At 49.8% G+C, this 12,500-nt stretch overlaps 2 protein-coding genes across 2 annotated transcripts; one reads left to right on the top strand and one right to left on the bottom strand.

The window, feature by feature from the left end:
* Positions 1-870: 870 nt before the first annotated feature.
* LOC121868151 (extensin-like) lies at positions 871-4,567 on the top strand (the record flags this gene model as incomplete). Its single annotated transcript, XM_042368468.1, has 2 exons — positions 871-1,359; positions 4,150-4,567. Coding segments are annotated over 2 exons (907 nt in total), but the record flags the coding sequence as incomplete, so codon positions are not given.
* A 1,072-nt stretch (positions 4,568-5,639) lies between these two features.
* LOC121868152 (nitric oxide synthase-like) lies at positions 5,640-9,908 on the bottom strand (the record flags this gene model as incomplete). Its single annotated transcript, XM_042368469.1, has 3 exons — positions 5,640-5,698; positions 6,453-6,537; positions 9,843-9,908. Coding segments are annotated over 3 exons (210 nt in total), but the record flags the coding sequence as incomplete, so codon positions are not given.
* Between the last annotated feature and the right edge of the window lie 2,592 nt (positions 9,909-12,500).

The following is a 12,500-nucleotide window of genomic DNA, read 5'->3' as shown; positions in this document are numbered from 1 at the left end:
ACACCATCATCACCATCATTCCTGCACCATCATCCATACACCATCATCACCATCATTCCTGTACCACAATTCCTACACCATCATCACCATCATTCCTGCACCATCATCCATACACCATCATCACCATCATTCCTGCACCATCATCCATACACCATCATCACCATCATTCCTGCACCATCATCCAAACACTATCATCACCATCATTTCTGCACCATCATCCATACACCATTACCACCATCATTTCTGCACCATCATCCATACACCATCATCACCATCATCACCATCATTCCTGCACCATCATCCATACACCATCATCACCATCATTCCTGCACCATCATCCAAACACTATCATCACCATCATTTCTGCACCATCATCCATACACCATTACCACCATCATTTCTGCACCATCATCCATACACCATCATCACCATCATCACCATCATTCCTGCACCATCATCCACCACCATTCTACACTATCATCACCATCATCACCACCATTCCCCACACCATCATCACCATCATCATCACCACCATTCCTACAACCATCATCACCATCATCACCACCATTCCTACACCATCATCACCATCATCACCACCATTCCTACACCATCATCACCATCATCACCACCATTCCCACACCATCACCTTCCACCATTCCTACACCATCAACACCATTCCTACACCATCATCACCATCATTCCAACACCATCATCAGCATCATCAGCATCATTCACAGGTGTTTATTAAATAATTAAGACACACTTTTTCTCTCTGCAGTATAAGCGGATTGAGGAAGCAGTGATTATTCATAAGTACAGGTAAGACCGCACACTTGAGTACCACCATACATACACATTCCCCGCCTACAGCCCACAACCCCCGCCCACAGCCCTCCACAACCCCGCCCACAGCCCACAACCCCTGCCTGCAACCCGCAACCTCCCGCCCACAGCTCCACAACCTCCGCCCACAGCCCACAACCTCCTGCCCACAGCCCACACAACCCCGCCTCCTGCAACCCGCAACCTCTGCCCACAGCCCACAACCTGCCCAGCCCACAACCCCCACGCACAGCCCATAACCCCGCCCACAGCCAACAACCCCACCCACAGCCCATGCCCACAGCCCCTGCCCACAGCCCACAATCCCCTGCCTACACCCCACACCCCACCACACCCCCACACCCCTGACCCACAGCCCACACCCCTGACCAGCCACCCCCTGCCCACAGCCCACCGCCGACCACAGCCCACACACCCGACCACAGCCGACTACCATAATTTCACGACCAGCAGCCCACACCCCTACGACCGTAGCCCACACTCCCCTGCCCACAGCCCACAACCCCCGCCCACAGCGTACACCCCCCGACAACAGCTAACACCCCTGACCACAGCTTCACCTGACCACAGCCCACACACTGACCACAGCTGACGACCATACCCCATGACCATAGCCCACACCCCATGACCGTAGCCTACACTCCCCGCCCATGCCCACAACCCCCGCCCATGCCTACACCCTGACAACAGCTAACACCCCGACCACAGGCCACACCCCTGACCACAGCCCACACCCCTGACCACAGCCCACACCTCGACCACAGCCAACACCCCCGACCACAGCCCACACCCCTGACCACAGCCCACACACACTGACCACACAGCCCACACCCTCGACCACAGCCAACACCCCCTGACCACAGCTCACACCCCCTGACCACAGCTCCACACACACCCGGCCACAGCCGACGACCATACCCCACGACCATACCCCACGACCATAGCCCACACCCCTACGACCAGCCCACACTCCCCGGCCCAGCCCACAACCCCGCCCACAGCCTACACCCCTGACAACAGCCAACACCCCTGACCACAGGCCACACCCCGACAACAGCACCACACCCCTGACCACGGCCCACACCCCCTGACCACAGCCCACACCCCTGACAACAGCACCACACCCCCCTGGACCACAGCCCACACCCCCGACAACAGCACCACACCCCGACCACGGCCCACACTCCCGACCACAGCCCACACCCCGACAACAGCACCACACCCCCCAGCCACAACACACCCGACCACACCCCTACGACCATAGCCCACACCCCTGACCACAGCCAACACCCCTGACCACAGCACCACACATCCCGACGAACAGCCCACACCCTAGGACTACACACACACCCCCCCCTGATGAACAGCGCCCACATCCCCCGACCAGAGCCCACACGCCCCGACCAGAGCCTCCACACCTCCCCCTGACCAGAGCCCACACCCTCCTGACCACAGCCCACACCCCGACCACAGCACCACACCCCCACCCCGACGAACAGCTTCCACACCCTTTCACCCACAGCCCACAACCCCTGAACACGGGCTCCACACCCCCATCCTGACCACAGCCCATAACACCCTCCCGACCACAGCCCACACACCCTCCTTCTGACCACACCCCTCTCTGACCACTCTCTCCTGACCACAGCCCACACTCCTGACCACAGCCCACACCTGACCACATCCCACACCCCGACCACAGCCCACACCCAGACCACAGGCCACACCTCCGGGACTGCAGCCCACACCCCCTGTCCACAGCCTCCACACCCGACGACAGCTTACACCTGACCAGCTCACACCCCCCTGACCACAGCCCACACCTGCAACCACAGCTCACACTCCCCGACCCCAGCCTCCACGACCATAGCCTCCACGACCATAGCCCACACCCTTCGGACCATAGCCCACACCCACCGACCACAGCTCACACTCCCCTGACCACAGCCCACATCTCTGACCACAGCCGACACCCCTGACCACAGCCCACACCCCCTGACCACAGCTCACACCCCCTGACCACAGCTCACATCCTGACCACAGCCCACACCCGCAACCACAGCTCACACCCTCGACCCCAGCCCACGACCATAGCCCACGACCTCAGCCCCACCCTTTAGACCAGGCCCACACCTGCCGACCATACAGCTCACACCCCCTGACCACATACCCCCACGCAGCTGACCACACCCCTGACCACAGCTCACACCCTGACCACAGCCCACGACCATAGCACACACCCATGACCATACCCCACGACCATAGCCCACACCCCTGACCATAGCCTCCACACCTTCCCTGACCACAGCCCACACCACCCCTCCTGACCATAGCCCACCTCCCTGACCACAGCCCACCTCCCCTGACCACAGGGACCCCTCCCGACCACAGGCTCCTCCCGACCACAGGGCCCCCCCCCCGACCACAGCCCCCTCCCCCAACCAATAAGCCCCCCCCCCTCCCCCGGACCACAGCCCACCCTCCCCGACCACACAGCCCACCCCTCCCCTGACCACAGCCCACCCCCTCCCTGACAACAGGTCCCTCCCCCGACCCCACAGAGGTCCCCCTCCTCCCCGACCACAGGCCTCCCTCCTCCCTGACCACCACTCCCTCCCCTGACCAGAGGCCCTCCCCGACCACAGCCCACCTCCCTGGACCACAGGTCCCTCCCCCAACCACAGGCCCCCTCCCGACCACAGGCCTCCTGCACCACAGCCCTCCCCGACCACAGGCCCTCCCCTTGACCACAGGCCCCCTCCCCCCGACCACAGGCCCTCCCTCCCTGACCACAGCCCACCCTCCTGACCACAGCCCACCCCTCCCCGACCACAGGCCCCCTCTCCCCTGACCACAGCCCACCCCTCCCGACCACAGGCCCTCCGCCGACCACAGGCCTGCTCCCCTGACCACAGCCCCCTCCCCCAACCTCAGGCGCCCTCTTCAGACCACAGCCTCCAGCCCTCCCCCTGACCACAGGCCCCCTCCCCAACCACAACCCACCTCCTCCGACCACAGGCCCCCTCCTCCTCGACCACAGCCCCCTCCCCCCAACCCTCAACCTCCCCCAACATCAGGCCCCTCCCCGACCACAAGCCCCCGACCACAGGCCCTCCTCCCCGACCACAGCCCACCCCCTCCTGACCACAGCCCACCCTCCCCGACCACAGGCCCTCCCCAACCACACAGCCCACCCTCTGACCACAGGCCCTCCCCCCTGATCACAGGCCCCTCCCCCGACCACAGCCCCCTCCCCGACCAGAACCCACAACCCCTGCCCACAGCCCAAAACCCCCCTGCCTACAGCCCACAACCCCTGCCTTCTTACAACCCACAATCCCCGCCCACAACCCCCGACCACAGCCAACAAAAACCCCTGCCCACGGGCGCCCGCCCACAGCCCACAACCCCGACCATAGCCACAAATCCCGCCTACAGTCCACAACCCCATCCACTGCCCACACCTGCCCAGAGCCCACAGTCTCCCCGCCCAGCCCATGGATTAACAGCCCACAACCCAGCCCACGCCAGGCCTCCACAACCCAGACCATCCCTGCCCAAACCCACACCCCCTGCCCACAGCACTCACCCGCCCACTTCCCCACACCCCCCGCCTACAGCCCACAGCCCACAGCCCCTGCCCTCCACAGCCCACACCTCCCTGCCCACAGCCCGTCATGTCCCTGCCCACACCCCCCCGGCCCACAGCCCATCCCCGCCTTAGTTCACACTCCCTGCCCACAGCCCACACCCCCTGCCCACAGCTCACACACCCCTCCCACAGCCCACGCCCCTGCCACACAGCCCACACCCCCTGCCTATTGCCCACACCCCCGCCTATAGCCCCACACCGCCTGCCCACAGCCGAAACGCCCTGCCCACAGCCTAGGACGCCCTTGACCACAACCGACAACCTCCAACTACAACCCACACCTCCGACCACAGCCTCCACAACTTCCTCCTGACAACCCCCGTCCATCAACCCACGCTCACACAGTCTATAACCCCCAAGTGTACAGCTCACATCCCACACCCCCTGCCCACAATCCACACCCCCCGCCCACAACCACATCTCTGCCCACAATCAACACCTCCGCCCACACACACAGCCCACACCCCTGCCCACAGCCCACATCCCCGCCACACCTCGCCCACAGACCACACCCTGCCCACAGCCCACACCCCGGCCCACATCCCACACCCCGCCCACAGCCCACACCCTGCCCACAGCCCACACCTCTGTCCACAGCCCACACCCCCTCCCACAACCCCACACCCTGCCCACAGCCCACACCCCCTGCCCACAGACAACTCCTCACCCACAGCACACACCCCCTGCCCACACCCCTGCCCACAGCACACACCCCTCGCCCAGTCTACATCCCCGCCCGCAGCCAAAACCCTGCCCATAACCTGCAGCACTCCCTGCCCACAGCCCACGTCCTGCCCACATCCTTTCGCCCCTGCCCACACCCCCGCCCTTAGCTCACACTGCCCACAGCCCAAACCCCCGCCCACAGCTCACACCTGTCCACAGCCCACTGCCCCCAGCCCACACCCCCTGCCCACAGCCCACACCCCCCACCCACAGCCTCCACACCCCCACCCACAGCCCACACCGCCCACAGCCCACACCACAAAACCCACACCCCCGCCCACAGCCCACACCCCTGCCCACAGCCTACACCCCCGCCCACCACAGGAGGACGACGAATGTCACTATGTAGCTCCCAGCGGTGATATAAGCCTTAGAAACATAATTTGCCAGGCTCCAGATCATCACATGCTAAGTGCGGCTAAGTATTGCCTTGCGCAGGGTATAGCGTGTAGTTGAGGTGGGCACTCGTCCCTGGGGCTAATTCTATGAGAGAACTGGTTAACTGTTTACCCAGGGCCCTTACGCCATTGGCTACTTACTGCTTAACCGAGAGACACCAAGAGGCCCAATTGTGATGCCGGGAGAAATGTATAGCAACTATTTTACCCTTTTTCCATTACTACTGTTGCATCCATGTACAGTGTTGGTACATTGTGTATAGTGTTGGTACACTGTTGTATAGTGTTGGTATGCTGTTGTATAGTGTTGGTACACTGTTGTATAGTGTTGGTACACTGTTGTATAGTGTTGGTACACTGTTGTATAGAGTTGATACACTGTTGTATAGTGTTGGTACACTGTTGTATAGTGTTGGTACATTGTGTATAGGGTTGGTACACTGTTGTATAGTAATGGTACACTGTTGTATAGTGTTGGTACACTGTTGTATAGAGTTGGTACACTGTTGTATAGTGTTGGTACACTGTTGTATAGTGTTGGTACACTTGTATAGTGCAGGTACACTGTTTTATAGTGTTGGTACACTGGTGTATAGTGTTGGTACACTGGTGTATAGTGTTGGTACACTGTTGTATAGAGTTGGTACACTGTTGTATAGAGTTGGTACACTGTTGTTTTGAGTTGGTACACTGTTGTATAGAGTTGGTACACTCTCGTGTAGTGTTGGTGCACTGTATAGTGTTGGTACACTATTGAATAGTGTAGGGACACTGTTGTATAGTGTTGGTACACTGTTGTATAGTGTTGGTACACTGTTGTATAGTGTTGGTACACTGTTGTATAATGTTAGTACACTGTTGTATAGTGTTGGTACATTCTTCTATAGAGTTGGTACACTGTTGTATAGTGGTGATACCCTGTTGTATAGTGGTGGTACACTATTGTATAGTGTTGGTACACTGTTGTATAGTGGTGATACCCTGTTGTATAGTGGTGGTACACTATTGTATAGTGTTGGTACACTGTTGTATAGTGCTGGTACACTGTTGTATAGTGGTGGTACACTATTGTATAGTATTGGTACACTGTTGTACAGTGTTGGTATACTGTTGTATAGCGGTGGTACACTTGTATAGTGTTGGTACACTGTTGTATAGTGTTGGTGCACTATTGTAAGGTGTTGGTACACTGTTGTATTGTGTTGGTACACTGTTGTATGGTGTTGGTACACTGTTGTATAGTGTTGGTACACTGTTGTATAGTGTTGGTGCACTATTGTAAGGTGTTGGTACACAGTTGTATTGTGATGGTACTCTGTTGTATAGTGTTGGTACACTGTTGTATAGTGTTGGTACACAGTTGTATAGTGTTGGTACTGTTGTTTAGTGTTGGTACACTGTTGTATAGTGTTGGTACACTGTTGTATAGTGTGGGTACACAGTTGTATTGTGTTGGTACACTTTTGTATAGTGTTGGTACACTGTTTTGTAGAGTTGGTACATGGTTGTCTAGTGTTGGTACACTGTTTTTATAGTGTTGGTACACTTGTATAGTGTTCGTACACTGTTGTATGGTGTTGGTACACTGTTGTGTAGAGTTGGAACACTGTTGAATAGTGTTGTTACATGGTTGTCTCGTGTTGGTACACTGTTGTACAGAGTTGGTACACTGTTGTATGGTGTTGATACACTGTTGTATAGTGTTGGTACACTGTATAGTGTTGATATAATGTTTTATAGTGTTGGTACACTGTTGTAGTGTTGGTACACTGTTGTATAATGTTGGTACGCTGTTGTATAGTGTTGGTGGTACACTGTATAGTGTTGGTACAGTTTTGTATAGTGTTGGTACATTGTTGTCTAGTGTTGATACACTGTTTTTATAGTGTTGGTACACAGTTGTATAGTGTTGGTACACTGTTGTCTAGTGTTGGTACACTGTTGTATAGAGTTGGTACACTGTTGTATGGTGTTGATACACTGTTGTATAGTGTTGGTACACTGTATAGTGTTGATATAATGTTGTATAGTGTTGGTACACTGTTGTAGTGTTGGTACACTGTTGTATAATGTTGGTACGCTGTTGTATAGTGTTGGTGGTACACTGTATAGTGTTGGTACACTGTTGTATAGTGTTGGTACATTGTTGTCTAGTGTTGATACACTGTTTTTATAGTGTTGGTACACAGTTGTATAGTGTTGGTACACTGATGTCTAGTGTTGGTACACTATTGTATAGAGTTGGTACACTGTTGTATAGTGATGATACACTGTTGTATAGAGTTGGTACACTGTTGTATGGTGTTGGTACACTGTAGTATAGTGTTGGTTCACTGTTGTCTAGTGTTGGTATATTGTTGTCTAGTGTTGGTGGTACACTGTTGTATAGTGTTGGTACACTATTGTATAGTGTTGGTAGACTGTTGTATAGAGTTGGTACACAGTACACTGTTGGTACATTGTTGTATAGCTTTGGTACACTGTTGTATAGTGATGGTGCAGTGTTATATAGTGTTGTTACACTGTTGTATAGTGTTGGTGGTACACCGTATAGTGTTGGTACACCGTTTTTTAGTGTTGGTACACTGTTGTATAGTGTTGGTGGTGCACTGTATAGTGTTGGTACATTGTTGTATAGTGTTGGTACACTGTTTATATAGTGTTGGTACACTGTTGTATAGTGTTGGTACACTGTTGTATAGTGTTGGTACACAGTTGTATTGTGATGGTACTCTGTTGTATAGTGTTAGTACGCTGTTGTATAGTGTGGGTACACTTTTGTATAGTGTTGGTACACTGTTGTGTAGAGTTGGTACATGGTTGTCTAGTGTTGGTATACTGTTTTTATAGTGTTGGTACACTTGTATAGTGTTCGTACACTGTTGTATGGTGTTGGTACACTGTTGTGTAGAGTTGGTACACTGTTGTATAGTGTTGTTACATGGTTGTCTCGTGTTGGTACATTGTTGTACAGAGTTGGTACACTGTTGTATGGTGTTGATACACTGTTGTATAGTGTTGGTACACTGTATAGTGTTGATATAATGTTGTATAGTGTTGGTACACTGTTGTAGTGTTGGTACACTGTTGTATAATGTTGGTACGCTGTTGTATAGTGTTGGTGGTACACCGTATAGTGTTGGTACACTGTTGTATAGTGTTGGTACATGGTTGTCTAGTGTTGATACACTGTTTTTATAGTGTTGGTACACAGTTGTATCGTGTTGGTACACTGTTGTCTAGTGTTGGTACACTGTTGTATAGAGTTGGTACACTGTTGTATAGTGTTGGTACATGGTTGTCTAGTGTTGATACACTGTTTTTATAGTGTTGGTACACAGTTGTATCGTGTTGGTACACTGTTGTCTAGTGTTGGTACACTGTTGTATAGTGTTGGTACACTATTGTATAGTGTTGGTACACTGTTGTATAGTGTTGGTGGTACACTGTATAGTGTTGGTACTCTGGTGTATAGTGTTGGTACACTGTTTATATAGTGTTGCTACACTGTTTTATAGTGTTGGTCCACTGTTTCTATAGTGTTGTTGTACTCTGTTGTATAGTGTTGGTACACTGTTTATATAGTGTTAGTACACTGTTTTATAGTGTTGGTACACTGTTTATACAGTGTTGGTACACTGTTGTATAGTGTTGGTACACTGTACTATAGTGTTGGTACACTCTTGTATAGTGTTAGTACACTGTTGTATAGTGTTGGTACACTGTTGTATAGTGTTGGCACACTATTATATAGTTGGTACACTGTTGTATAGTGATGGTACACGGTTGTATAGTGCTGGTACACTGATGTATAGTGTTGGTACACTGTTATATGTGTTGGTACACTGTTGTATAGTGTTGGTACACTGTTGTATAGTGTTGGTACACTGTTGTATAGAGTTGGTACACTGTATAGTGTTGGTACACTGTTATATAGTGTTTGTACACTGTTGGATAGTGTTGGTACACTGTTGTATATTGTTCGTACACTGTTGTATAGTGTTGGTACACTTTTGTATAGTATTGGTACATTGTTGTACAGTGTTGGTACACTGTCGTATAGTGTTGGTACACTGTTGTATAGTGTTGGTACACTGTCGTATAGTGTTGGTACACTGTTGTATAGTGTTGGTACACTGTTGTATAGTGTTTGTACACTGTTGTATAGTGTTGGTACACTGTTGTATAGTGTTGGTACACTGTTGTATAGTGTTGGTACACTGTCGTATAGTGTTGGTACACTGTTGTATAGTGTTGGTACACTGTCGTATAGTGTTGGTACACTGTTGTATAGTGTTGGTACACTGTTGTATAGTGTTGGTACACTGTTGTATAGTGTTTGTACACTGTTGTATAGTGTTTGTACACTGTTGTATAGTGTTGGTACACTGTTTTATAGTGGTGGTACACTATTTTTTAGTGTTGGTACACTGTTGTATAGTGTTGGTACACTGTTGAATAGTGTTGGTACACTGTTATATAGTGTTGGTACAGTCATGTATAGTGTTGGTACACTGTTGTTTAGTGTTGGTGGTACACTGTATGGTGTTAGTACACTGTTGTATAGTGTTGGGACACTGTTGTATAGTGTTGGTACACTGTTGTATTGTGTTGGTACACTGTTGTATAGTGTTGGTACACTGTTGTATTGTGCTGGTACACTGTTGTAAAGTGTTGGTACACTGTTGGATAGTGTTGGTACACTGTTGTAGAGTGTTGGTACACTGCTGTATAATGTTGGTGGTACACTGTGTAGTGTTGGTACACTGTTGTAGAGTGTTGGTACACTGCTGTATAATGTTGGTGGTACACTGTGTAGTGTTGGTACACTTGTATAGAGTTGGTAAATTTTTGTATAGTGTTGGCACACTATTATATAGTTGGTACACTGTTGTATAGTGATGGTACACGGTTGTATAGTGCTGGTACACTGATGTATAGTGTTGGCACACTATTATATAGTTGGTACACTGTTGTATAGTGTTGGTACACTGTTGTATATTATTGGTACACTGTTGTATAGTGTTGGTACACAGTTGTATAGTGTTGGTACACTATTGTATATTGTTCGTATAGTGTTTTATAGTGTTGGTACACTTGTATAGTGTTGGTACACTGTTATATAGTGTTGGTACATGGTTGTCTAGTGTTGGTACACTGTTGCATGAAGTTGGTGCGCTGTTGTATTGTGTTAGAACACTCTTGTATAGTGTTGGTACACTGTTGTATGGTGTTGGTACACCGTTGTATAGTGTTGGTACACTGTTGTAAAATTTTGGTAAGCAATTGTAGTGTTGGTACACTGTTGTATTGTGTTGGTGGTACAATGTATAGTGTTAACACATTGTTGTATAGTGTTGGTACACAGTTGTATAGTGTTGGTACACTGTTGTATAGTGCTTGTGGTACACTGTTGTATTGTGTTGGTGCGCTGTTGTATAGTGCTGGTACACTGTTGTATAGTGGTGGTACACTGTTGTATAGTGTTGGTACACTGTTGTATAGTGTTGGTACACTGTTGTATAGTGTCGGTGCACTGTTTTATAGTGTTGGTACACAGTTGTATATTGTTAGTATACTGTTGTATAGTGTTGGTACACTGTTTTATAGTGTTGGTACACTGTTGTATAGTGTTGGTACACAGTTGTTTAGTGTTGGTACACTGTTGTATAGTGTTGGTACACTGTTTATAGTGTTGGTACACTGTTGTATAGTGTTGGTACACTGTTGTATGGTGTTGGTACATGGTTGTCTAGGGTTGTTACACTGTTGTATAGTGTTGGTGGTACTGGTGGTACACTGTATAGTGTTGGTACACTGTTGAATAGTGTTGGTGGTACACTGTGTAGTGTTGCTACACTTTTGCATAGGGTTGGTACATGGTTGTCTAGTGTTGGTACATTGTTGTATAGAGTTGGTATTCTGTTGTATAGTGTTGGTACACTGTTGTATGGTGGTGGTACACTGTTTTTATAGTGTTGGTACACATTTGTATAGTGTTGGTACACTGTTATATAGTGCTGGTACACTCTTGTATAGTGTTGGTACACTGTTGTATACTGTTGGGGGTACACTGTATGGTGGTGGTACACTGTTTTTTAGTGTTGGTACACATTTGTATAGTGTTGGTACACTGTTATATAGTGTTGGTACACTGTTGTATAGTGTTGGTACATTGTGTCTAGTGTTAGTGTACTGTTGTATAGAGTTGGTACACTGTTGTATAGTGTTGGTACACTGTTGTCGAGTGTTGGTATACTGTTGTATAAGGTTGGTGCACTGTTGTATAGTGTTGGTACACCGTTGTATAGCGTTGGTACACTGTTGTATAGTGATGGGACACTGTTGTATAGTGGTGATACACTGTTGTATAGTGTTGCTACAGTGTTGTATAGTGTTGATACACTGTTGTATAGTGTTGGTACACTTGTCTAGTGTTAGAACACTGCTATTTAGTGTTGGTACACTGTTGTATAGTGTTGGTACAATGTTGTATAGTGGTGATACACTGTTGTATAGTGTTGGTACACTGTTGTATAGTGGTGATACACTGTTGTATAGTGTTGCTACAGTGTTGTATAGTGTTGATACACTGTTGTATAGTGTTGGTACACTTGTCTAGTGTTAGAACACTGCTATTTAGTGTTGGTACACTGTTGTATAGTGTTGGTACACTGTTGTATAGAGTTGGTACACAGTTGTATAGTGTTGATACGCTGTTGTGTAGTGGTGATACACTGTTATATAGTGTTGGTACACTGTTGTATAGTGCTGATACACTGTTGTATAGTGTTGGTATGCTGTTGTATAGTGTTGGTACACTGTTGTATAGTGTTGGCACTGTCGCTTGTTAGTACACTGATGGTACAACTGTCTCTAAT

The sequence above is a fragment of the Homarus americanus genome, unplaced genomic scaffold (genome assembly GCF_018991925.1).
Source record: "Homarus americanus isolate GMGI-L3 unplaced genomic scaffold, GMGI_Hamer_2.0 scaffold40076, whole genome shotgun sequence".
NCBI lineage: Eukaryota > Metazoa > Arthropoda > Malacostraca > Decapoda > Nephropidae > Homarus > Homarus americanus.
This window is presented reverse-complemented; position numbering and strand designations above follow the sequence as displayed.